We start from the raw sequence: 24,578 nt of genomic DNA on the forward strand, positions 1-24,578 counted from the left end.
CCTTACCATAGTAACTTGAGCCCTTACACATTGACCGACAACTGATGATTGTGGGGCGACTTGTATGTGCAGCTATCCTGCTGCCAAGCACCTATGTTTGACACGTTAGATCTGAATCTCAAGGGTTTGTCAAAGTTCGTTGCGTAAGACGATGCTATTGTCTGATGGGGCGTACCTTTGTTTGCTTTGTACTAGGGTGCATGTAAGCACCACTCGTATTGACACGCTCTGATAATCTTGAGAAAACAGACAATGCATGCAGAATACTGAGTACATTTTCTTTCTCTTTTGGCTCCAGTGTGCTTGCTGCAAGTGCACAGAAGGGGCCCCAAAAAACCAAATATGCTCCCCCTCTATCACCATGTTCACTACCTTACATATCTACCTAGGTACACAATAGTGCAATTGGATGTCAGACTCGTAGGAATGCTTTCCTTTTATTGAAATTTCGTTGTTGATGTGATGTCTTTTGGCTTCCCTCTGGTAATCCAGCGGCGATACAGTCCACGACAGCTACCCGAGGGTGTTCTATAGTAGGTCAGGTTGGCGCACCCTGTCACAGCACAATCTTACACTCCCTGCAACCACAGTTCTGGCTGGGCAAGGTACCTTGGGTAACATTTCCAGATCCGGGTCTTGGAACTTTGGCTGGAATGCCTACCAAAAGGTACCTTGGTGACCACGCTCTGAATGAAGTGGCAATCGACTTGTTACGGAGAGGGAACTGCTCAGATTTTGTAACGAAGGCCTTCCCATAAAGAGGGCAAGCCCTATGCAAGCCACCTCGGGTATTTTCCAGGTCACTCCCTTCATTCACCTGGCGACAAAAGGCCGAGCAGGAACGAGTAGGTACATCATGAACAGAAACGTCGTCGTCAACAGTGGGTCCTCTTCTTCGATGGGTTGCCAATCACAGTTGCTTTTGCTCCTCTTCGTAAATCACGTGCAACAACCTACCACACCACCATGTGCTTGCCCGCCTAACTTCTGCCCTTGCCTTGGGAAGGTACGTACTGATGGGCGCTTCTGGGACTAATTATTGTTGGTTTTGTGTCTTGTTCCATCTCATGGGAGATACCACACGCATGCCATCCTTTTTCCAATCCAAGCAACAAGCTCGGCTCGCTGAAGCCCGAGGTCAACTAATCTAGCGAGTACAGGTACATCTCCACCAAATGTCACACTCGACCGGGCGACCCGCAGCTTTATTCTATCCGTCAAGCCGTTTACCGTCGGTACGCTTAAGCTTACCGGGAGGCGCAACTTTGCAGGGAATGCGACAAGCCGGCCACAGGCGAAGGCAAGCTCGCGATGCTTGATCTCGCTAACTGGCGAGCGGTAGCACTTTGGCTGTCGTCGAAGCTGGACCGGCTTCTCTGAATACATGTTCGATCCATAAATTATTCTCTGGCGGGTGGCGTCAGCGTCATCACGTTGTCTCCCAGGATGTTGTTATATGTGAGTTACTCGAGATTCCACCCCCATTGGTCGTGCTTCAAAGGCCATGCTACCTTGCTTAAAACCGCTTCTAAACTATACTTTCTGTACCAAGGTGACATTCCAGGGACAATGACTGCACTTGCTGACGCTTGCAGTTCCTGCATGTACACCCTACCTAGGTATTCCTCTCCTGTCGTCTTACTATACCGGGCCCATCCCTGCTGCATTGTGCGTCTCTCCGTGGCTAAACTACGGGAATAAACAGGAGTAGAAAACTTCCCAACGACTCGACCATAAACAATGTTTCACGGTTCATCACAGTATACTGCGCAACCTTTGCTGTATACCAAGAGCAGTCAGCGACTGAGTGTGATTGACACGAGAGTGGAGAACACCCCAGGATTATGCAGGCTTCCGCCCGCGGGATCTCGCTCCATCGCAGCTTTGGTCACGTCTGTCATCATCGTGTATGCAGAGAGAGCACCCTCTCTACAGATAACAAATGTTGGGATACTCAGCCTGGCACGACGGAATCGAAATCTTCTTATCCAAGTACTCCGTGGATCAAGTAACACTAAAGAACGGGCAGACTAGCCCAAGAGGGCAAGGTCTTGTGCTACGGGAAGCTTACCATCTAAAATCGCAATAATTTACAGGCTTGAAAGCGGAAGTCAACCGTCCCAGCCTCATCAAGCGATACTGGGGCCAATCACCAGCTTCCCTTGGTATTTAAGCCTTTTGAGTTATATTGATAATATATTTCGACAGTCCAGGTCAGATCCGTTTTCTGTAGGGGAGGCAGCATAGGGTGCGCCCAGTTGATCACCATTCGCTCCCTGGACTCTCCTCTGTCACTACTACTTTGCAACATCACTCAAAAAATTTCGATACTTGCGTACAGTAGAACATATGCTGACAGCTACTCGCCCACAGGTATTGAAATACGAACTCGTGGCACATCAAAATGACAAGACAAGAGTGTTTTCTCCCAAGTCGAACTGTGCCCTTTTCCTTCGATTCCTGAGCATGCTGCCGGCGTGGTGCTCAATCTTTCAATATAAAACCCTACCATGACATCTAGATCAATAGGCGCTGTTGGGGGGCAGGAAGTTTTAGCATGCAGCTACACTATTTTTGAAAACCAATCTTGTGTTGCACCGCGGGTATGTCCTTTTGCTGCATACCTTTGTCCTATCAGCCAGGTATCTGTACGCTTACATATTGACAGCCGGCAGATCTGATCCCGTGAAACGTGGAACCACATCTCTAGGTAACATGACCAAGGCTGTATGACCGGTCCTCTATGATGATTCGGCTATAATATCCATCAAATACCACATGTTGTACAACGGAATTCAGACGATTTGGAACCATTTAATGGAAAGCAGTCAATACATTAGGTTCGAATCGCAGAGTGTCGACGTCGCGAAGACCTAGGGGCCATAGTGGTCTGGTAACAAGATCTGATCCCCTAACATGAACATGCTTGGGACCGGAGCCTCTTCTTGCATGTAACAGGCTCCCGGTTCAGTATCAGGTTATGCTAACATTTCACAAGACTCATCTAGACTTCCTTGCCTCCACATCGTGCCCAGACAACGAAACAATCCACAAAATGGTCTCAAAACCTAGTTCAGCAAGAAAGCTACATCCTTATCTCCGACTCCGTACTCCCCGATGGAGAGCCAACTGCAAGAAGCCAGACAGTCCACAATCATCTCATCATCACTGGTGCCTCTGAGAAGAAAAACACCAAGAGCTGGAAATTAAACTTGCAATAGTCAAGGACCCCTTGACCGCTGTCGAAGCCGTCCAACTGCGATTCATCGAAGCACGGATCGCAGGCTTCGTTCCACCAGGCTTGGAGTTTATACCGACTGGCATACATAGCAACATTTTCGCATTCAACTGGGGCTCAGTCGAGCCAACAGAAGTCACCACCCCGCTGCTGTAGTCAATGTCTTGGTGCTGACTTCACCAAACTACACAGATATTATTACCGTGACACCACAACAGAATGACCCGGGAAAACCGCTGTCAAAGCTTTGCGCACCTTCACCAAGCTTGACAGTGCCGTCACCCTTCGGGGAGCTGCATAGAGCGTTCCACGACTGCAGCAGGCTGCCAGCGCTGATAGGCGAGGATTTTGTTCGGTTGCGGGATCTGGATTAAGCATGTCTCGGCTCTTGTGCACGCTGCAGACTCGATGGCGCAGTCGACAAAAGGGGACCGCTTTGTTGCTCATTCATAGAAAAACCACACGCCTCTCTGCCCCCTTTTTTTGTCAAAGACAAGGAAAGCGGAAGGTCCGGTTACGGCCAACTGCCCGGGCTGTCAGGAGCATGTAGCACTTGTGCAGCTCGGCGTCTGGTCTTACGAGATAAATTGGACCTTGTGTGGCATATGCTGGCCTCAAGGATGAAAGGCACTGAGGCACATGCCAGAGTCTGTCAAGAGCTCGGGTTACGTCCCCCGGTCGGGGAGGTCTACAGTTTGGCTTTACATGACGCTCTCGCACAAGGACGCCGAGACAGAAGTCTACCTCGTGCTTCTGGCAGATTGCGAAATCGCCTCGCCGATTAGTCAAAATGCCACAGGCCCTGAATGTCTCAGGCGATTCGCCGATGCTGACGGTTTTTTCTTTTCCAGTGAGATCGTGATGGCAGGTCAGGTGGATAGAACGTGAGCAAGTTCGTCTTTGCCCCCGTGAATAGCTCCATGTGTGGAGAGAGCGGCAAAAGAAGCAAGTTCCTGATTTCCCAGTAAAGGCCTACAGATTTATCTTTCTAAGAGTTGCCCATAAATAAAAGAAGAAGAAAAAAGAATTACAACTCCCCTGCGCCAAACTAAACCCGCACCGACAAATACACTGTTCGTTCCTGGCTCCGTATAGTCCCTGCATCTCTCCTTCTATAGCCTCCGGAGAACACAGAGACATGATAAAAGACAACGTGCACCACGCAAGCGCACACAAACACACACAGTAACGCAAAAAATTGTTTGCCACCCTTGTTACTGGACGTCACCCGTGGCGAACAGCTCAAGGTGGATCCTCTCGTGCGCCACGCCCATCTGCTCCAGCTTCTCCCTCGTGTCCAGCATCCAGGCCTCGGGCCCGCAGAGGTAGTACTCGGCCCTGGCGTCCGAGGTGTGCAGGTCCCTGTCCGCGTCCAGCTTGTCGAGGTCCATCCTGCCGCCGCCAAAGTGAAAGTGCTGGTTGGCGACGTCCTTTTCCGCGTCGATCTTGCCCAGGAACAGCCTGCTCCGCAGCCGCTCCTCGCCCACCGTCTTTTGGATCTCGGCCACGCGCGTCTCAAACGGCCGCTGGGCGCGGGAGCGCGATGCGTGGATCCACGACACGGGCCTGGTGGCCGCCGGGGCCGGGACGCCGCCGTCGGCCACGGTCACGCTCTCGAGGATGGAGAGCAGCGGGGTGGCGCCGACGCCGGCCGACAGCAGGACGAGCGGCGCGCCAGCCTTGGTCGCGTCGGCCGGGTCGACAAAGAACTCGCCCTGCGGGTGCGAGACCTCGACCTCGTCGCCGACGCTGATCTTGTCGTGCAGCATGTTGCTGATGATGCCGGGCGCGCCGACCTCGACGCCCTCCTCGCGCTTGACGCTGATCCTGTAGTGCTCGCCGCCCTTGCGGTACCCCTCGCTCAGGCTGTACTGCCGGCTCTGCAGGTACCCCAGCTCCGGGACGAAGAGCTGCACGCTCACGTACTGGCCCGGCAGGAACCGCGGGAGCGGCGTCTTGCCGTCCGAGGGCGCCAGGTAGAAGGAGGTGATGGACTCGGCCTCGGCCTCCTTGCGCAGGACCCTGAACTTGCGGAAACCCAGCCAGTCGCTGTGCTCCTGGTACATTTTGCCCTCGACGCCGATGAAGACGTCGGCGAGGACGCCGTACGCGGCGATCCACGCGGCGACGATTTCGGGCGTGGCGGCGTCCCCCAGCACCTGCCCGATGGCCTCGATCAGGTACTTGCCGACAATGTCGTACTGGTCCGGCGTGATGTGCAGCGACACGTGCTTGTGGGCGATGCGGCTGACGGCGTGCGAGAGCCTTGCCAGGTCGTCGATGTGGGTGGCGTAGGCGAGCACGGCGCTGGCCAGGGCCCGCGGCTGCGCCCCCGTCGCCTGGCTGGTGGTGCTGAAGACGTTGTGCAGCTCCGGGTGCGCGTCGATCATGTTTTTGTAAAACACGGTAGTGATGGTCACGCCGTGCTCCTTGAGCACCGGTGCCGTGGACTTGACGACGGCAACCTGCTCGGGCGTTATCGAGGGGGCTGGCTTGTTCCCGGCTGCTGCGGCTGCTGGGGCGGCGTCTGGTTGTTGCTTGTCCCTGACTGCCGACATGGTTTCTTTTGTTGTATGTGATAAAGGAAAATCGAAATCAAGGTACGGTGAGTTTGAGTTTCGGCGTAGCTTTGTAGCTTTTATCGGTGACTATGATGATATCCTCATGACAGGCCGATGTCGTCTCAATACTGGGGACATCCCCAGTATTTAAAGCCTGGCACGTCATGGAGCTTCATCCCGACCCAGACGCAGCTGCAGAAGAGGGTCTATCTTGCTGTCGGCGGAGAAGCGGAGATGCTCAAAGCTTGTCCATGGCTGACTGTACACCTCGTCCGACTTTTACCACTAGCAGTGCTTTGTATCGACGAAATGTTACATAAGTGTATGTTCTCTCGGTAGGAGGCTGAAGTCGTGACTCGTACGATGCCTTTTGCTGGTATTGCAGTTACTATGTGCCTGTGCACTTGGGGACGTAAGCTCTATGTTCTCAGCTGTCTTGGTTTGGTAAGCTTAAAATGCCGCAAACGACAAGTGGTGAGTCTATACCCTGTGTTGTAATTACAAAGACGAGAAAAAAAAAATAGCATTCTCCGCGGCGGGATTGCCCGTCTTGTCAGGTGCTTTCCTGGGTTGACATCCATAATTTGGACGACGATTGCTGGCAGGTTTGTGGTAGGTGAACACTACTGGTGGTTCGTACCGCAACCCTTGCTTTAGGTCCTTTGTCGGGATAAATTTAGGCCCCTAGACCCTGCGTTTTTGGTCTGATGCCCACTGCAGCGCAATGTAGGTGCGGAATGGTTCGGGCTTGGCAGGCGATTTGCCCGCCGGCTGGCCCACTATAAGGCCCTTGAAAAAAAAAGCCATTAAAAGAGCCGCGATTTGTAAGCCCCCGGCGAAAGCGTTCGGCTTTGCTCCGGTTTGCTCTGGGTGGCTTGGGTGGTACGATTATTAGCTGGCAGTCTGCTATTGCTCGCTTGCATGAGCCCCGCTCTTTTCTCGGCATTTGTTTACGAAGTACGAAAGGTATTTCGTCTCATAAAAAACCGCTACTGTTTGTTTGTTTACCCAACTTTGCCCATAGTGCACATACTCCGTGCGTAAGATATCCAGCTATCGGGGCCGCGCCGCTGCATTGTTTGTAAAGGTCTGTATATGCATACCTTGGGGACGTTCTAGAACATGACGAAATGCCAAGGCCTCCACGTGTAACGGATGTCCGGTCAGCATCTGGGGTTTTCTTGTCGCCCACGCCAAAAATACATGGCCTCCCTGTCAGCCCATTTGTGACGCATGGGGAACACCACCACGCGATGACTACATTTCAGCCTCAAAAATCGTGCTGCAACCTTCCATAGTCTCCGACCCTCATCACGATGTCTAAATATAATTGCCAAGGACGTATCCCACAGGCGAGGACATCTGACAACTTGAGAGATGACAAGTGGTAGAAAACCTGCGCAGCAGGTGACAAAAGCCTCTTCTCATCTCCGCGGGCAAGGAGAATATTCGCAGAGTTGTGGTTTGTATGATTCTCTCAGGCTCCTTGTGTTGCTGTCATGTTCGTCGTTGCGCCGTTGATAATCCGCATCAGAACTTTGAGCAATAGCCCTCGGCCGAGGCTCGGTCACAAAAACAAAGAACAACAATGATAATGGTAAAGCAGCGGCCGAAGGGTTGTCGGGGCTTGGCTCAGATTGTCAAGAGGAGGAGGCAGAAGAGGTTCCATTGTTGGCTTCTTTGTTCTTACCAAGGCCCGAGATCTAGAATGAATTCTTTATCGAGTTGGACAATGAGCATTGTTTGAAAGGAAATGGAGATAGGCTCTTTGTTAGGGGGCTTCGACTTTAGAAATTGTCGTATATAAGAGCTGGGTTGTTGGTTGGCATTGTAGCACCAATTCTATCGCTAACCAAACCCAACTTTTTCTTCACCGATATTAAAGACCTGCGACGCCTTCAAACCACGTTGTACGTCTCGATATCGACAACCAAAGCTAAGTATCAAACCTTCCGCACCATGTCTTTGCCCACCATGCCGAGTGTTCTCAGCAAGCAGTGCTTGCTTGAGGAGTCTGGCCGCAGGAAGAGCGAAAGCATGGTCTCTGAAGTAGATGAGGTCTTGTTCGAGAACCTCTTTCTGGAGAGCGATGACGATGATAAAGACACCGTCCAAGGCGACGAGCAGACCCCCGACGACGCATCGGACACCGACGCAGACTGGGATCAAGCGACCCAGTCATTCAGCACCCGCGTCGACTGGCAAGGCGCCATGCAATCCCTGACCATGACGGCAGCTCACGTCCTAAACCTCGAGAAGGAGATCTTTGACATTGCCCGCGACATCACCAACTTTGTTCAGCCCGGCTCCTCCCTCGAGAGCAAGACCTTTGAGGTCCCACTGTCGCCCCTGCACCCCTCGGCAGCCATGGAACCGGACGCCTTAGCTTACCTCACCGTCGATGAGCTCCTGCAGCTCACGGTCTACATCCCGCACATGCGTCTTCTATCGGAGATCATGGCGCTCAAGGAGAAGCTCGCGGAGAGCGATTGGACCTGCTGCGATGAGCACCAAGACAAAAACAGCGACGAGTGCGTTGTCGTCGACGAGGAGGAACTGGAGGCAAGAGGAAGGCTCACCTACAACATCGCCGTGATCGCCAGCAAGGCTGGCCACCTCGAGGACCTCATCTCCATCATTCTGCCCAAGTGGCGTTGGATGATGACCGACACCGTCACCTTTAGCAAGGATGCCCAGAAGGCCGCGATACTTGACCAGTTTGTTGATGGCGTCCTCCGCTGGGCTATGGACTACGCAGCTCGGTCAGAGACGTTTCTTTGCGACGATTATATCTGATTCTAGATGGGAAATAAGGTCATTGGCGGAGGCAGCTATGGTTCTTTTAGCGGCACAACTGCTGGCAGTGAAGCTCTGCTTTTACCGAGACTTCGTAACGTAAACAAATACACAGGCATCTTACTCAAACAATTCGGTGCAAAATGCTATTCCTGTGTATAATCATGTTTGTGTCTTTTATTCAAAATGTGCTGGTTGTCTATCAAGGCTTCTAGATACTTACTCCCTTTTTAGCAGCCCGATTTAACCTGCTTCGAGCGCAGCAGCTGTTTGTGTTTCTTTGTTGCTCTCGCCTTCAGCAGACAGGACAGAAAGGCAGTCCAGTCAGGAAGGAATATGGCCGTGGTTCCTTCTCTAGACAGTGTTTGCAAACAGTGCCCCGTAGCTCATGCTGAAAGGAGAAAGACACACGGTGTGCAGCGCCTCTAAAAGTGACAAACAAGCTGAGGCGGATGTCAACCTTTTCTACCCACAACGAAACGTTCACTCCAATCTAGCCACAAACACCACAAAAGTTTGCATGAAAGATAATTCACCAGCACTCCTTTGCGCATCAATCTTTCATTCACTATCTACAAAAAGAAGCCGATTTCTATCGTCAACATGACATCGATTGAGGGTCTCAACATGAACGACGAGATGGGAGACTGGGTCTTTGCCATCTTTCCCGAGGTCGAGGAAGACTACGACGACGGCGACGACAACGCCTCCTGCTCGTCTGACAACAGCAGCAGCAGCTCGTCGACCTGCCCAAGCGACGCCGGCACGTCGAGCACCGACGACTCCCACATGGACCACAACCCTCCCGATGCACAGGCTGCCCCAGGCGTGCACCTGATGGCGTCGCGTTTGGCTTGGGACCTTCTCGTGGCTGAGCACTATTCCGCCCAAGCGCAGCTCATGAACGATCTCTTGTACAGCCTTGACAGAGAACGCGATCTCTGGATGAGCTTCCCAGTCGCCTCGCCCGGCCGGGTCGGTCCAAGATTCGACAGGGACGAGATGGTCCGCGAGTTGGATGCCACCATGCAGGCCGTCCGGGAGCTCAGAGACTGGCCTTCTAGGCTTGCAAGTTACCGCCCGGACAGCCTCCCGGCCGCCGAGGCTCCGGGCCAGCCCGAGACCTTTGCCGACACCGACACCCCGACTTCGTCGCACAACAGCGCCCAGATCTAGTCGCCAGGGCGCCTCAGGCACAAGCGGCACATCGGGGACTTTGCTTTCCCCAGGTCCCTCGCCGGTCAAGACCAAAGCAAGTATACTGGGCACGAGGCGATCAGGAAAAGAAAACTACCCGCGGATGAGACCGCCGAAACACCAAGACACCACAAAAAAAGAAAACTGGTGCACTTCGAGGCCAGTCCCGCGAATCTCCTGTCCCCCATCGCCCATAAAACATCCCCTCCCTGTAGTTATAGCCCCTCAAGCCAACTTCTACTTGAGAACAATCACTTTCTCGGAATGAGAATCTCGAGGCCGCGTTTTCAGCCACGACGAACAAGAAGCCCCATGTACAGCCCCCTCACATTCCATGATCAAAATCAGAAATCACTACACGCTCAGCAAAATCAAGTCACGCCGCGACAGCAGCTCGGCCGATCCAGCAGCCTTCCATGCTCTGGCCCACCACCGCAAGAAAAACAACACAAGCGTGGCAAACACAAGGCCCACCTTTTCTCTCGAGCATTCGGGAACTGCTGTGTCGGTGCCTCTTCGAATACCCAAAGATCATGTTTTCCTTTGTACTTCCAGCCATGCAAGCAACTACTGCTCAAGAGGCCTCGATACTTGTCGTTAGGCAGCAGCCCTACAAAGAGAAGCTTCACAGCTTGCCTGAGCGAGCCTCAGCAAACAGACAAGTCGACCGGCTCTGCCAGAGTTGCTGATATGTGTCGCTATCTCGAAGGTCCTCGTGACAGCAAAACAAGTCAACCTTTCTTGCCGAGGACCCTGCTTGTTGGTGCCAACAGTGGCTGAAGATTCTTTTCTATGTTCACAGGTCTTAGTGTGATATCAATCTGAGTCAACCATCTTGTTGTATCCGGATATACTTGGTACTGTCTGCCAGTTCATCATTAAAGGAACCCGGCACTAGGTCTAGTACAGAAAGCAATGGGTCTTCTGATGGGTGGGTCGTTAGCTCAGCGTTTCATATGTACTTGTGTCTTAGGTACCAAATGTTAGAGTCAGCGTTTATTGCAACTACCTAAGCCGGGCAGTCATGGGAACAAAGAAGATCTTGAATGATCCCACCTCCGCAGTATTACAGAGATGAATCAGATCTCCCCCGTCTTTGACCGATTAAGCCACATTCATTTCCATTATATAGTTGTTGCCAGTATTAATTGAAAGTCCCCGCAAGCTTTCCTGTTGAAATCCATCGCAAAACTTCTGAGTAGAGATTTGTGTCTGCAAGTAGACAGCCGTGCTAATGTGCTTGGGTGGAGGTTTTCTGAGTAGGTTGAAGCTACCATCCCAAATTGTCTCAAAGATACAATAATCAGCACATTGCCTGTGATGGAGAAGTGAACAAAAAGTTCTGAGTAGAGATTTAGGAGCGGCCCATGAGGGTGACGGGCGCATAGAACAATGTCAGAGTGAAAGTCCGTAAGTGGAAGGAAGTAGTCGAAGTAAAGGCATCGCAACGAAAATTAGAAATCAGCGTGAAAGGTCATTATTGAAGAGCTTTTAAAATCGTCATGACAGAAATCATCGCGAGAAACAAAGACACTTTTTGAGGGAGTTAATGTATGGCGTTGGACCAGAACACCTGACAGAAACCTTGCCACACTAAAAGGTCAAATACTCGAGTCATCAAAGATCAAAGGCAGGAAAAAGACTTGTGATGTCTAAGAGACAAACGAAGATGGTCAAGCCTCAGCTTCGCCTGATTTACCGGCGATGGTTCACAGTTGCCAGTGACAGTTTGGGGATCTGCTTTAGGCTGTCTGGACTGGCAGCTTCTTGACCTGTGTGAAGTGTCGCGGCAGGCGGTTCTCGTTCTGAACGTACGGGAATCCAGCCTCCTCCCGAGCCATGTCGTTGACCCATTTCTCGTCTCCTCTGAGACCACCCTTGCCGTTCTTTTCTACACCGACCTCGTTCCACTTGGAAGCCAAGTAGTACCAGCCAATGGCGTTTCCAATGGTGCCGACCTCGTCAGAAACACCAGTAGCAGCAGCGTGGCTCATCTTCTTATGAAGCTCGTGGTCAGTGAACAGACTGATCAGGTGCCCTGCCACTGTCTTCCAGTCGCCAGGCTGGACAAGGAATCCGTTGATGCCGTCCTTGACCTGCAGTGGGATGCCGCCAGCCAAAGTAGCAATAACGGGCCTTCCAGCATGAAGCGCCTCCGAAACCTTGACCTCAAAACCCTCGCGAGTGGAAAGCTGCAGAACAACATGAGCATTGGCAATCATGGTGTTGAGGAGCTGATCATTGGGCTCAAGGCGCATGATGCTGACATCCTTGATGAGGTGGGGATAGTGAGTCTCCATCTGCGTCATGGTCTGATCGTAGATCATTGAGGCATCAGGGTCATCAACCGAGCCATTGCCGCAGACAACCAGCTGAGGAATGTCGGTGACACCCTCCTTCTCGCAGCGGCGACGGAACTCGGCATAAGAGTCGATAACGGTGGGAATACCCTTTGCAGGGTCGAAGCGAGCAACCTGGACGATGTACTTGCGGGCCGGCCAGTTAAGCTCGGTCTGACGCTGAGAGTGGGCGGCCACGTTGTAAAGATGGCCATAGTAGCCAGCGTCCCAACGGCTAAGCGGCTTGTTCAGGCCATCGAGCCAATCTGTTGTGGCAGGGAAGTATACAACCTTCTCGCGTGGGACGTTGTGGGGAACAAAGATTGGGATGGGGTGGCTGATGAACATGTCGGCACCTTTGATGTTGCTCCACAGGAAATCCCAGACCTCTGCCTGAGGAGAGCCAGAAATTGCCACCAGATCGCTGCGTATTTGAATGTGCGAGCGATAGAGCACAGGACGGTCTGGGGTCAACCTCTTGATCATTGGAATGAGACCAGGCATTTGGGGGTCATCGATCTAAAGGAACAAGCAATGTTAGAGATATTCTTGGCCATCGTACCTTATTCTACATCAGGTACTCACGATAACCACATCAGCACCGCCCTCTGATGCAGGACGCAGAGGGCCACCCTCAGAAAACCAGTAGCGCTGTGCATTGTCGGAAATCCAGTCGATGATGGCAGCCATCTCATCGGAGGAGATTCTCTGGTCAGGATGGCTAACACCCTGAAGGATGTTGTGAATGTTCTTTGTGATCCTGAAGACACCCGGACGAGGCTTTGGCACTGTTTGTAATGAACAACCATTGTCAGAGCTTGCCATTTCTTGAGAGGTATGATAAGGGGAATACTGTAGTTCAGGCTTGAGAAAAACCAGTTGATATACGTACCATACCAAGTCAGGTCAACACCCATCAGGCGCGAAAATCGCACAAGGGCGTGTCGCATGAGAGCTACGCCGCCGCCTTGAGGGGTGCTGCTGAAGAAGGCTACCTTCGTCTTGTTTCCACGCAGTTTCTTAGCATATGTGAGCATGGTTTCCCAGGATGCAGCAGAACAGACGTCCCTGTTGTTCTGGATGGTGTTGATGGGGGCTCGGAAGCCAGCATCGGTCTGAACAATTCCACGAAAACCAACGTGTAGCAAAGGCGCCAGAGAGGGTCCAAAGTGCCTGATGAGAGTCTTGTGTGAGAACAGTGCCCATAAAGTTATGCAGTTGCTGTATCAGATTTGGATAAAGAACTTACATGATGCACTTGCGAGCCATCGAGTCGGCCTGCTCATCCACACGCTTGGCGTCCCAGAAAGTCTTTTCCTTGTGTTCATCGTCGGGGCGAATGACGATGGGAACGATGTCTGTCTCGAGCCACAGGCGGGAGCAGATGGTAGGACTCATGTACTTGAGAGTCATGGGTAGACCCGCACCAATGAACTTGGCAAAGTTCTCACGTTCATACTCCTTAACCGACGCGATCACAAAGTCAGAGATGACATCCTCACCAATCTTGAACGCATCATCAAGCACAATATGCTTGACTGAGAAGTCAATGAGGTAAGTAGTGTCATGAATGGCTAGGGCCACGACTGCAGTATGGTCATCGGCAAAGACTGCCGAGATGCCCAAGAAGAGGGTCTGTGTTATTCAAGTCAGCTGCTGTACCTTGGACTATTGGGTAATGTCTGTGCAGGATAAAGAGGCATGCTTTAAGGAATCGTTGATTTTTGGTGAAGGTGAGATACAGATGGTACGTAGACAATATAAAGCACAAAAGTGATTTATCGCCTGCATTTCCCTTGGCCAACCCAAGGAACCGGGCCTGTCCGCAAGAGGGTGTAGTGGGGTTAAGGGGGAAGAGAGCAGCTCATAAAACTCCAAGTGACGGAGAAGAAAGGCTGTCCATAGTTTCACGATGCTCTAGAAATAGAAGCAGGCGAGCTGCTATGCGCGATGATCCTGGCTTGCGCACCGAAAAGGGAGAAATCAGAAATAACTTACCGTCAGCTCAACGCCGAAGTGACCTTCCTTCTCGATGACAGTACTCATCTGCCGTCTACGGTGCGCCGAAGCGCCCGTGGAGAACTGACGAGTTGGCTGAGACATGGTTGCGGACGTGTCTCAAGCCCTTCTCCTGATGGTGTTTTGGTAGTATATAGAACGAAACGTGGATGAAATAACAGAACTTTGGAAAGCTCGAAATGGTATTCTGACAAGTACGTAGTAGAACAGGAATCGGACAAGAGACAAGATGGAGTGGATTTGACGATCGGATGGGGGAAAAGGAAGACTGGAAGAGAAGAAGTGGTTGGAAAAAGGGCTTCCCCTCGGTGGAGGAAGAGAAATTGGGTTTTGTGCGAGAACCACGGTAGCTTGCAAAAGCTCGAGGTGGGAGGAGAAAACCAACCGTCGTCACCGGTCCTTCCGAATTAGGAGTCTTGTGCACTCCTGGTGGTCAAGATTGGCCAGTCGGGCCTGACCCAACCTTCCGGGGAGAGTACTACCTGGTTGTGCGGGATGGGATGAGTGGGGGCCGGGGGTGGGTGCAGGCATGTACTAAGTTACTGTGCCTAAGCTAGAACCCAACGTGAGTACGGACACCTTAGCATTGGTTCAGGCCAAAGCTCAAGTCCCTTTACGGAGCTACCTGAGGGAGCTGGTTGGACAGCCGCAGAACAGATACTGCAGACCGAGAGTATGTGTTCCTACATCGAGAGCTCCGATGAAGGAATTGCCTCCATCCCCTGTTTGTATCTAATGTAACACACCTTTTTCTACCCTGCTGACCGCCACTCGAGAGCTGCACGCACGATGCTAGTTTAATTGGTTCATGTTGTTTACCATGGCCGTTACAGCAAGCCATCGTTCATAGCAGTGACAGCTGGAGATCGAAATCCAGAGGGGCATGCAGCAGCTCCTGTTATCGTGATGCCTATACAAGTTGCCAAACCGGTCTGGACTGTTGCGTCCCATGATCTAATCTCGAGCTCCCGTTCGGCCAGCCGTGTCGTACAATTCAATCTCGAAAAAAGGAAAAAGACAGAACCGTCAAGCCGTATCCAACGTACAAAATCCGAAATATCCTGACGCGTCATGATGCTAGCAAGGCCAAGCTGCAACGATCAACCCATATTACCCACAAAAGCAGCTCGGCAAGCTCGCCCCATACAGAGACCCTCAGAGGGGCCTGATGTGCATATGAGCTACTACTACGTAGACTAGCCTGACGGTCTTCTTGGCCGTTATGGGATGACATCAACCCCGGATTGGAGGGTCCTGGATTGTACCACCTAGACTAGAACTAGAACTAGATCTAGTCCTAATAGAATGCCTTAGCTTGCCGGCACCGGAAGCTACTGCTGGTATGCAGACCAAACCCCTCGTCTGTGTTGCCACTGAGTCCAAGTACCTAGGTACCTATCTTTTCGAAGTTCAATGACGTAGACTAAACAGAACCAAAAGTACGCTTCTTTCTTTCCATCTGTGCAGGAGGCTCGTACAAGCCAGTCAATGGAACTCACACATCAATAGGAGGGATGGAAGCATGCATGATCCCAACAAAACATGCACGGCCAAGACCAAGACCACCTGTAGAGCTAGGGGACAGCTTGCCCCGCGTTCCCACCCTTCCCGACCAAACCCCACCGTTTGTTGCTCTTCCCCCCTGTCAGCCCTTTTTCACAGATGCGGTAACCCCCAGTCCGTATTCACTGCTTACAGTTAGCGGAGCACTGTAATTAGTCTAGATGGTCTAGAGCCAAGGTGAGGGGAGGGGTGAGCTTCGCTTGAAGCGTTTGGAAGGATGAGCTGTTTTTTTGCTTCTTTTGTGCCTTTTCTTCTGGAAAGAATAAGAACCGCCTAGGATGCGGGGGTGGCTTGCTGCACGCTTGCCAATTTGTGTATCACGCATCGGACCTTGGATGTCATTTTACGTTGGCCTCGTAGCTAATGCCAAGCTTTCGTGATGGAAAGTGGCAGGCCATCGAACCACAAACGTTGCGCCACACATGCCTTGCTGTTTTCAGAGTAAGTCCATGTTGTTGCTTTGTGAGCTGACAGTGGATCCGAAAATCACGATATTCCGCAACACTCTACGAAAACGATCAGGTTAATTGGGATAGTTGTATGGTTTGAGAATGTCAATATGGTCCCCCACATACATTAGACTTGTTGCTTTTTCTTCGATTTGTTCTGCGCAATAGCAAGCGTACAGGATTCAATCCACTGCGGTGTTGTACAGAGGAATTTGTACACAAAAATCTAATTTACAGACAATATGCAGATTGATCTGTTGCACATACTAACTGTAACTGAAACTGTATTTGGCGGGGGTCCCTGCCAACGTGAGACAAGCTCGCAAGAATACACAAAACTCCAGGCAAATATCAACAAGCCATAAGTGCGCCGCCGCGAACAGATGTCATTGTGTCCTGCTCCCGGCTTGGCGACCAGTTTTATATTTCACGCGTCCATGTTACAGATCGTTCGTGCAACTTCACAGTGGTGAACTCTCACATTGTACAGCATCAACTCTCCTGTATATAGGTGCCTTGCAACAGTTCAACGAGGTAACACAATTACACAAAAACACCTCGAGTTGCATAATTTCTGTGAAATCTTGTTCGTTAAAAACTTCCCCGAGAATTATAATTAAGACAAACTATTCACACATCCCCAACCATCCTCAACAAGACTACTCAAACCACTTCTCAACATACAAAAAAAGGTACACATCTGCCACAACACACCAACGGGGCAAAACAAATGGGTATCAAAAACACAACCCCTCAGCCAGCCTGGTACACAGCCAAAGCAGCGACGTGCGGGTTCAGCATGGTCAGGTTGGCCGGCGTGACGTAGACGTCGGCGTCGGTCAGCGCGATGAACATGGTCGAGTTGACGGCCGGGTCGCCCTCCCAGGTCGACACGTTTGGCTGTATGGTGTAGGCGGTGCGGTCCTCGAGGCTGACGTTGAGCAGCGGCGAGTACGTCACGTTGAGCTGCGACACCCAGGCGGCGAACTTGGGCTCGTGGATCTCGGTGGCCGTGATGTAGCTGTTGTTGGGCCCGACCGGCTGGCCGGGGGCGTCCCACTGCAAAAACACCTGTCGGCCCGCGTACGACAGCGGGATGGACCGGTTCTGCGAGATGGCGGCGTTGCAGTCCTGCAGGGGGTCGGTCGCGTTGACGCACGACGCCTCCTCGGTGATGTTGGCCGTCTCGGCCGTGTTGGCCCAGCCGCCTGTCGTCTCGTTCCAGACGTTGGAGCCGTCGATGCGCCACGGGTTCGGCTGGTTCAGCACGTGCAGGGCGGGGAAGTTTTGCCAGATCAGCCGGGTCTGGTTCCACGGGCAGCTCGCGATATAAGGGGCCAGCAGCGTCCAGGCCCAGGACTGCGGGATGCCGACCGTGTGCCACTCGGGCATGGGGAAGAGGCCCTCGAACTGCCTAAAGACCATCTGCTGACGCGCCTCGACCGTGATGCTCTGCAGCAGGAGCTGGGCGGCCGGCCCCGAGTTGAGATGCGGCAGGAAGCCGTAGACTCCCGCCTCGCCCCAGCGGGTCAGCTTCTGGTTGAAGTCGATGTACTCGCGGAGGTTGGACACGGGGTAGTTGTAGGTGCACTGGCGCGGGGCCTGGGCACCGAGCATGTTGGTGAGGACGGTGGCGTGGCCGACCTCCTGCTCGGCCATGTGCTGGATCAGGTGGCGGGCCTCGCCGTTCAGGCCGAGCTCCTCAAACTCCTCGTCCGAGTAAGTCGCCAGACCCCAGTGGAAGAGGTCGAGCTCGATCCACTCCTGGTACAGCGCCAGCGCCAGAGACTGGTAGTCAAAGTCGCTCATGACGCGGTAGACGGGGGCACTGCCGTTGGTCCAGATGCCACCCGATGGGGTGTATGGCGCGGGCTGGTCGCCGTGGAGCTCTCCGTCGGCCGGGTAGTCATAGGCATCCTCCGGGGGAGGTAAGACTGGGACCGCTGATGCCAAGATGCTTGTCGAGATGGCGCCGGTTGTGGTCGGTGAAGGGCCGGTGTAGGGGCCATGGCCGGTCACGTTGGTGTGAGGCACCACGGGTGGGGTTATGGCCGCCTCCGAGACAACGGTCGTCTGAGCCTCGGAAACATAAGGCATGGCCAAAGAGCCGGAAGCCAAGGCGAGAAGCCCGGCATAGTGAAGTGTGCTTCTGGGAGCCATTATTTATTCGGTCCCTTGTCGAGGTCTCTTAGGGTCCGATGGATATGCTTCGAACTGGACTGCTGAGGCTTGCTTGGTTTTCTGGATAAACGAGCAGAGATGCATGCTTTATACCTTTTGTGTTCCTACCCCGACTTCTCTGGGTTTCCAAATCATGACAAACTATGCCAGATGCCGGATTTGCCGATGAGGCTCCGTTGATTGAAGCAATATGGTGCGGGTCATTGTGATTCCTGGTTGTATAGATTTACTTACCGCAAAAAGTCAGATTCAATTACAGGATCATGATCATCACCATTTCGCCATGACGGGTTAATTGGTTGGAGCCAAGCCTGGCATGCGGCTTCGGCGGTCGGCTCCATGTCTACACCGTCGACTTCCCCAGTTGTTGGGCGTCATGTCTCCGTCATCGGCTGGCATGATCTACCAAATGTGCGTGCCGGTAGGATATATGTAGCTGATTGATCCAGGCAAAGCCAGGGCAGCTAAAGCTCTGGTAACATCAAAAGACATGGTTATTGTTGAGCTCGCCGGGATAGGAAAGTCGGTCCGAGTGTGGTGGCAGTCAGGTAGGTAGTATTCTAGCTACCCATAGCTATACCCGATCGTCAGTTAGACGTCAACTTGACCAGATAGACTTTTACAGAGTAAGAGAGCTGTCCCTACGGTCGACCCAAAAGGGAGAGGCAACATGGGGACTTTCATTGGTGGATCTGACCGGGATACCGATGACGCTTACATTGGAAGGTACAGCTTTCTTTTTTTCTTTCTTTTTCAACGCGGGTATCTCACCGTGATGGACCATGAAAACCACGTTCCGACTCGATGTGCCGTTTTTTGATCGAGCAAACAAACACGTGGGGCGTGGTGATGGTGTGCGCAAGTGGTAACACGAACCCCAGCCTTTTTGCCTTGCGGATGTGAAGCTCCGGAATGATCCCGCATCCGTAGCGTACCCTAATTACCAGCAGCCCTTGCTAATTAGCGTTTTTTGTGCATACATACATATTTCTTGTTCCTGGATTTCTTTTTTACTGTAACCCAAATCTTTCTGTTCTCATCGATGAATGGTGGACCATTTATCCGAGCCAATGCTAAGATGGCATTGGATCAAATTTGCACCAGAACCAGGAAAATCCGCACCACCGTTGATAATGGTGGGTTTGCCACATACTACTATTGGGGTTGGTTCGTCTGAATAATACTTTTGTCATAAGAAAACCAGGTCCCCGAAAATAGTGTTGTTTTTTTTCTTGCTCTAATGCACGATCTGACCCGCCGCAACTTTATTAATCCAACTGCCGCATTTCCAGGTACGGGTTCCTCCCAAAAGGCCCTTTTTGGGCTGACCGTTGGGGGTCGGGTGCCACTCCACTATCAATCGACTTCGTCACAACTGCGTCTTCTGTCCGAGTCGATGACAATTACACACAAAGTCCACAGAATTCTCCGCACATCCTCCGCACAACCATGTCCAATAGGTAAATTTACAAACAGCAAATTGTAGATCCAGGGCGAGTCTAATACTGCGGCGAGAAAGCTCTCATCTGCATTCCAAGAAAGAAATCGGTTTTGACCCATCTACTGTCGATATACGGTTGTTCCACAAAGATCAAGCAGATTTTCTACCACCGATATTATTCGATTCGATCCCCAAGAGTGTGGCTTTTGTCCAGATCGGCCATTTTTCTTATTTCTCTCTCTCTCTCTCTCTCTCTCTCTCTCTCTCTCTCTCTCTCTCTCTCTCTCTCTCGTATCACGCTGCAATATCCGTGCCGACTAACCGATCACAGACATGTCTCAACCTGGAATAGGCCGTTTATTCTCGGCTGCAAGCAGTACAAGTTTCACATCGTTTACTTAATTCTAGATAAAATGCCGCGAGTACATGTTAGGTACCCCTGACTGGCAACTTCTATGCCCTCCTGGCCTTGCCTCAGATGAGCTCCATCTTGATACCACGCTTGCCGGTCCTCTCATCCTTCTCATCCGTGATCCTGACCTTGACCTTTTGGAATAGCTCTGCCGTTATCTCGCGGCTTCCAGAGGTCCGCAGGACGTAGTTGTCAGCATCAAACTCCGCCTCAGGTTCGGGCTCCGCAAGGTCTCGCAGCCTGATTAGGCCCTCGACTCCGAACCGCGGCACGTAGACTACGAAGCCGTTGCTGAAGATCTTCATGATGAAACCATCCTCTTCGGCCACCTTGCCCTTGAGTGACTGTCCCACATAGTAGGCTACGCTGGCACGCCCGGCGAGCTGAGCGTTGCGGTGCCTGACGTTGATGTTGCGGCAAACAGCCTCCAGCCTGCCCCGGCTACGTACGCTTGGATGGACCGCCTCGTAGCCAATTGCGGCCGCTAGCTGTCTGTGCGCTACAAGGTCTGCATATCGGCGAATCGGGGACGTGAAGTGGGTGTATATCTCGGAAGCAAGACCGTAGTGGCGGAACTCGGGATAAGCTTGGGTTCCGGAGCAAAAGTACTCGGCCGACATCATGCAACGAGTCGCCATGATACGAACCAATGTGTTGAAGAATGGGTTGTTGGGGTCTACACATGTGTCCAGGCTGTCCGCAAGTGCGCGAGAAGAGTCGACCCGCAGCTCGAAACCCTTTTTGACCTTGAGCTGGTTGGCAAGTTCGTCAAAGTTGGTCTTGGGCGGCGCGCCGTGTCTTCGGAGGATAGCCGTTTGGGGAGAGGCTTCGTAGATCTTTCGTGCAACGCTAATGTTGGCGAGCAACATGAACTCTTCGACCAGTGACATGGTCTCGAGATGGACCTTGGTCTTGATGTCGATGGGATCAGAAGTTTCCGACTCCATCTGAACCTTGACTTCCGGCGAGGACAGACTGAGAGCACCGGCATCCATACGCTTCTGCTTGAGCTTCTTGGAAAGAGCAAGTAGAGTGCGTATGCCTGTGGTGAGCTCGTCCTGCTGCGATGCATCATCCACCCTGATCTGTGCTGCCTCGTAGCTGAATGCCTCTCGTGACTTGATGACTGACTTTGTGAAGCGCGCATTGACAATGTCGGCGTCAGGTGTCAGCTCCCAAAGTACCGAGAAAGCAAACCGCTCAACATAAGGCTTCAGAGAGCACAGGTCTGTGCCCAGGAGCATGGGCAACATGTCGATACGCTTGTCCACCAGATAGACCGTTGTGCCGCGAATGCTGGCCTCGGTGTCCATTGCGTTACTCGGCTTGACGAAATGTGACACATCAGCAATGTGGACGCCGACCTCAAAGTTGCCGTTAGGTAATGGCCTGGCATGCAGAGCATCGTCGATATCTTGACAGCCGATCGGGTCGATACTGCAGATGAGGAGGCCTCGTAAATCCTCGCGGTCCCTCCAGCCCGGGTCATCTGTGCTGGCTGGGACCTTCCAGTCATGGCCCTCCTTAGGTAGACAGTCTAGCACAGTCTTGGGAAACGGCCTGTACTGGACGTCGTACTCGAGCAGCAAGGCTTCCGTCTCTGCAGCTTTTGTCTCTAGCTCTCCCAAAGACCGGACAAAGTGACCGACTGGGTGCCGAGAGTCCCTGTCCCATGCATCAATCGTCACGAGAATGCGCTTTCCCAGTAGCTCGCCAACCTGTCTTGTGCGAAGTCTAATTTTGGGGATCTTCTTGTCCATCGGAATCAAGAATACCACCTCCTGCTTCCTTCCTTGTGTAGCAGATTTGCTGACGGAGCTCTGGTCGATGTGGCCAACGTACTGCCTCCAGTTACGCTTTATAACGCCGACCACCTTGGCCGTCGGTTGTGCTTGCGCTTCGGCTCCCTTGGCTTGCATGCGCTTCACTTCATCCTGCAGAGCCTTGCGCTCTTTCTCGGTGATATTCCCACTGCTTTCTTGGTCTTCGCCGTCCGCGTTCTCGTTCCTGGTGACAGTATCCTCCTCTACAATTTTGGTCGACGGGACCTTCCACTGGTCTTTGGGCAGTACCTCCACCACCACTGAATCGCCGTCGATAGCGCGGTTGATGTTCTCCCGTCCGAGGATGAGAAGAGCCTTCTCAAAGGCCGGGACTCTTATCGTGCCCTCGAGGTAGTTGTATGGTGAGACGTTGAAAATGCCTTGGTGCAGAAGACCACTCTTGACGCCTGTCATCATTTTGGACATGGTAAAGTATTCCGGGTAAACGTGTCCTGAGGACTTCACTGACGTGATCTCGTCGTCCTGCGACTCGGGCACCAGGTCCATAAGCCTTTCGGAATCCTTGAGCCCCGATACATACTGGGCCAGAGAGCACGCAGGTATGCCTTCCTCCTTGGCCTTGCGAAGGTTCGCCCTATCGTTGCTAAGCATGACGACGGCCGGGAGGTTCTGGCCCTTTTTCTTGGACTTGGCCGACCCCCCAGCAAGATGCTCACTGTACCACTTGGCGGCACGGCGGACAGCTCGATCATTCCTGTCGTTGATGGACTCATCCTGGCCCCGGGATACATGGGTCTCGAGCCTAAATTCGTTGAAGAAGACGTAGAAACGCTTCTCGTCGCTCTTGGTCAAGCCGATGAGGCGGTTGTACAGCGGTAGTGACCGGTTCCGTACCTCCTCCAGGACGATCTGCAACACAATAACATCACAGAACGAGTCGCTCTGCTCGAAAAGGTCCATGGCGGTGAGGAATGCGTTGGTGTCCGGCACCAGGTAGTGACCTTGTGGAAAGTCTTTGGTGCCAGCCGGCCTCTCCGAGAGGACAAAGTTGATCATATTGCCAGCAGCATCCGTCGGTGCATTCTTGGGGCATTGGGTGCAGAGCTTGGACGAGCATGGAATGTCCTGCCTCAGATACACCTCTCGCACAATCTTTTGCACCTTGCCACTCCTGGTCGACCGGACGTAGACCTTGTTGGAGATGCTCGAGGCCATAGGGTCAGAGCCCATGGACCTCTTGAGGCTCGCCATGGCTGGTTTCTAGGACTTTTGGTAGTCAGGTACAGTCTTCTCCGATTCTGGCCTTTTGGCTTTGAATGTCCTGCGTCAAGAGTCGCCAATCGGCCGTGAGAAAGACGTTCCCTGCGATCTTCAATTCGCGATGATGTTTTTAATGTGGGTCAAATCACCAGCAAACAAAACTGGCGGGCGAAAAAACAGGTGGGGTCGCTCAATTCTGCCTTATCGCCTTATCTTGATGCTTGCAAACGCGCCTGTTTACCAACTCGTCTGACGCGCTGCTCCTAGGTTGAGAATTGACAATGCATGCAATACTTAGAACTCAGCAGTCTTTATTATCATGGAAACTTCCTTGAAATCTTATGAAAGACCTTTGGCTGACTTAGCGCTTATAAATCTTTTGACAAGAAACAGCATTGTGGATTTCCGTCAATACATTTACTCTATGTTGACTTTGAGCGACCGGACGATAATATCTACCTACCCTGCATCGGGTCTCAACACCCTACCGTGAGCGATCCTCTGCCTGAACTGAGGGCGACGTCACTGCCATGAATATAAAGTCGTTTCAAAAAGCGCAAGATAGGAACAGAAATTTGCCAGATCTTCCCGTCCCTGTAAGAAGCAGCATTCGAGAAATATTCTTTGAAAACGTCAGATGAGCTCATAACACAGCAAGTCAAGTCAGATGATCCGCTAGCGACTTCAGCCGTCCCATTCTACCATATTGCCTGCGAATTTCTTCGGCACTACCGCTGCAAAGCTATACCTAGAAACTCACATTGATCATCAAAGTCTGGCCGAGTCGATTTCCCTAACGCATCAGCCAGTTCCGCCCTAATTAAAACCAAGACACCATTGCTGTCAAAAGAATCGAACAACAAGGACAAAAAGCCATCAATCACACACAGATTATCCAGATAAGATAAGTTGCCGTCTGGGGAAACACCTCTTTTTTCTTTGCGCCAAAAGTCCCCTCCTTTTCCGACTCGTCGATCTCCATGATTTGTGTTGCAAGGTGTGTGACATGGGCGGATGAAAGTGATGGTGGCGTACTCCTGGATAGTCGCCTGGTTTTTGTTGGTTCCGACCTGCACTCTCTACTCTCATCGTCTTTTGCCACGATTTGGTCTTTGTTGGTCCAAAGTATGTGCACCTTGTTCATACCAACTATTATTATCATTTTCCTCGTGCATTGCATAAATATCTGCTCAGCAAAGAAACAGCACCAGCCAACAAGTACTCAGCTCATGCACCTAATGCAGTGCCACAAACAGCCTTGTGGCCTACATAGTCGCTCTATGACGGCATTTTCTTTTGTGGCGGGTGGAGACGATGGTCACGATGGTGGTGGTGACA

The 24,578-nt window shown here is 52.2% G+C and overlaps 7 protein-coding genes across 7 annotated transcripts; 3 read left to right on the top strand and 4 right to left on the bottom strand.

The window, feature by feature from the left end:
* Positions 1–653: 653 nt before the first annotated feature.
* MGG_17507 (uncharacterized protein) lies at positions 654–3,456 on the top strand (the record flags this gene model as incomplete). The annotated part of the gene is made up of 7 exons (XM_003718870.1): positions 654–667; positions 1,152–1,235; positions 1,596–1,668; positions 1,841–1,907; positions 2,097–2,165; positions 2,669–2,727; positions 3,009–3,456. The coding sequence occupies 7 exons, from the start codon at positions 654–656 to the stop codon at positions 3,219–3,221; spliced, it is 579 nt and encodes a 192-aa protein (XP_003718918.1). The 3' UTR covers positions 3,222–3,456.
* Positions 3,457–4,121: 665 nt separating this feature from the next.
* On the bottom strand, positions 4,122–5,945 carry MGG_00198 (flavohemoglobin). Its single transcript, XM_003718871.1, has one exon. It carries the CDS (start codon positions 5,794–5,796, stop codon positions 4,453–4,455), a length of 1,344 nt encoding a protein of 447 aa, XP_003718919.1. The 5' UTR covers positions 5,797–5,945; the 3' UTR covers positions 4,122–4,452.
* Positions 5,946–7,027: 1,082 nt separating this feature from the next.
* MGG_17508 (uncharacterized protein) lies at positions 7,028–8,822 on the top strand. The gene has a single exon (XM_003718872.1). The coding sequence runs from the start codon at positions 7,759–7,761 to the stop codon at positions 8,593–8,595; it is 837 nt and encodes a 278-aa protein (XP_003718920.1). The 5' UTR covers positions 7,028–7,758; the 3' UTR covers positions 8,596–8,822.
* MGG_17509 (uncharacterized protein) lies at positions 8,759–9,838 on the top strand. Its single transcript, XM_003718873.1, has one exon. It carries the CDS (start codon positions 9,199–9,201, stop codon positions 9,769–9,771), a length of 573 nt encoding a protein of 190 aa, XP_003718921.1. The 5' UTR covers positions 8,759–9,198; the 3' UTR covers positions 9,772–9,838.
* Positions 9,839–10,713: 875 nt separating this feature from the next.
* MGG_00195 (clock-controlled-9 protein) lies at positions 10,714–14,540 on the bottom strand. Its single transcript, XM_003718874.1, has 5 exons — positions 14,130–14,540; positions 13,381–13,766; positions 13,024–13,304; positions 12,717–12,919; positions 10,714–12,650 (listed from the first exon to the last, which is right to left on the bottom strand). Exons 1-5 carry the CDS (start codon positions 14,232–14,234, stop codon positions 11,535–11,537), a joined length of 2,091 nt encoding a protein of 696 aa, XP_003718922.1. The 5' UTR covers positions 14,235–14,540; the 3' UTR covers positions 10,714–11,534.
* Positions 14,541–16,677: 2,137 nt separating this feature from the next.
* MGG_00194 (uncharacterized protein) lies at positions 16,678–18,960 on the bottom strand. The gene has a single exon (XM_003718875.1). It carries the CDS (start codon positions 18,320–18,322, stop codon positions 16,916–16,918), a length of 1,407 nt encoding a protein of 468 aa, XP_003718923.1. The 5' UTR covers positions 18,323–18,960; the 3' UTR covers positions 16,678–16,915.
* Positions 18,961–19,888: 928 nt separating this feature from the next.
* MGG_00193 (mitotic control protein dis3) lies at positions 19,889–23,373 on the bottom strand. The gene has a single exon (XM_003718876.1). The coding sequence runs from the start codon at positions 23,229–23,231 to the stop codon at positions 20,259–20,261; it is 2,973 nt and encodes a 990-aa protein (XP_003718924.1). The 5' UTR covers positions 23,232–23,373; the 3' UTR covers positions 19,889–20,258.
* Positions 23,374–24,578: the final 1,205 nt, after the last annotated feature.

This window comes from Pyricularia oryzae, chromosome 5, assembly GCF_000002495.2.
Source record: "Pyricularia oryzae 70-15 chromosome 5, whole genome shotgun sequence".
Taxonomy (NCBI): Eukaryota; Fungi; Ascomycota; class Sordariomycetes; order Magnaporthales; family Pyriculariaceae; genus Pyricularia; species Pyricularia oryzae.

Excerpts from the sequence above, each read along its gene's own strand:
- MGG_00198 (XM_003718871.1), bottom strand. The coding sequence starts at position 5,796 with ATGTCGGCAGTCAGGGACAAGCAACAACCAGACGCCGCCCCAGCAGCC.
- MGG_17508 (XM_003718872.1), top strand. The coding sequence starts at position 7,759 with ATGTCTTTGCCCACCATGCCGAGTGTTCTCAGCAAGCAGTGCTTGCTT.
- MGG_17509 (XM_003718873.1), top strand. The coding sequence starts at position 9,199 with ATGACATCGATTGAGGGTCTCAACATGAACGACGAGATGGGAGACTGG.
- MGG_00195 (XM_003718874.1), bottom strand. The coding sequence starts at position 14,234 with ATGTCTCAGCCAACTCGTCAGTTCTCCACGGGCGCTTCGGCGCACCGT. Across the intron at positions 12,920-13,023 it reads TGTTGACCTGACTTGGTATG|TGCCAAAGCCTCGTCCGGGT; the intron begins GTACGTATATCA and ends CATTACAAACAG. Across the intron at positions 12,651-12,716 it reads GCGGTGCTGATGTGGTTATC|ATCGATGACCCCCAAATGCC; the intron begins GTGAGTACCTGA and ends TTGTTCCTTTAG.
- MGG_00194 (XM_003718875.1), bottom strand. The coding sequence starts at position 18,322 with ATGGCTCCCAGAAGCACACTTCACTATGCCGGGCTTCTCGCCTTGGCT.
- MGG_00193 (XM_003718876.1), bottom strand. The coding sequence starts at position 23,231 with ATGGCGAGCCTCAAGAGGTCCATGGGCTCTGACCCTATGGCCTCGAGC.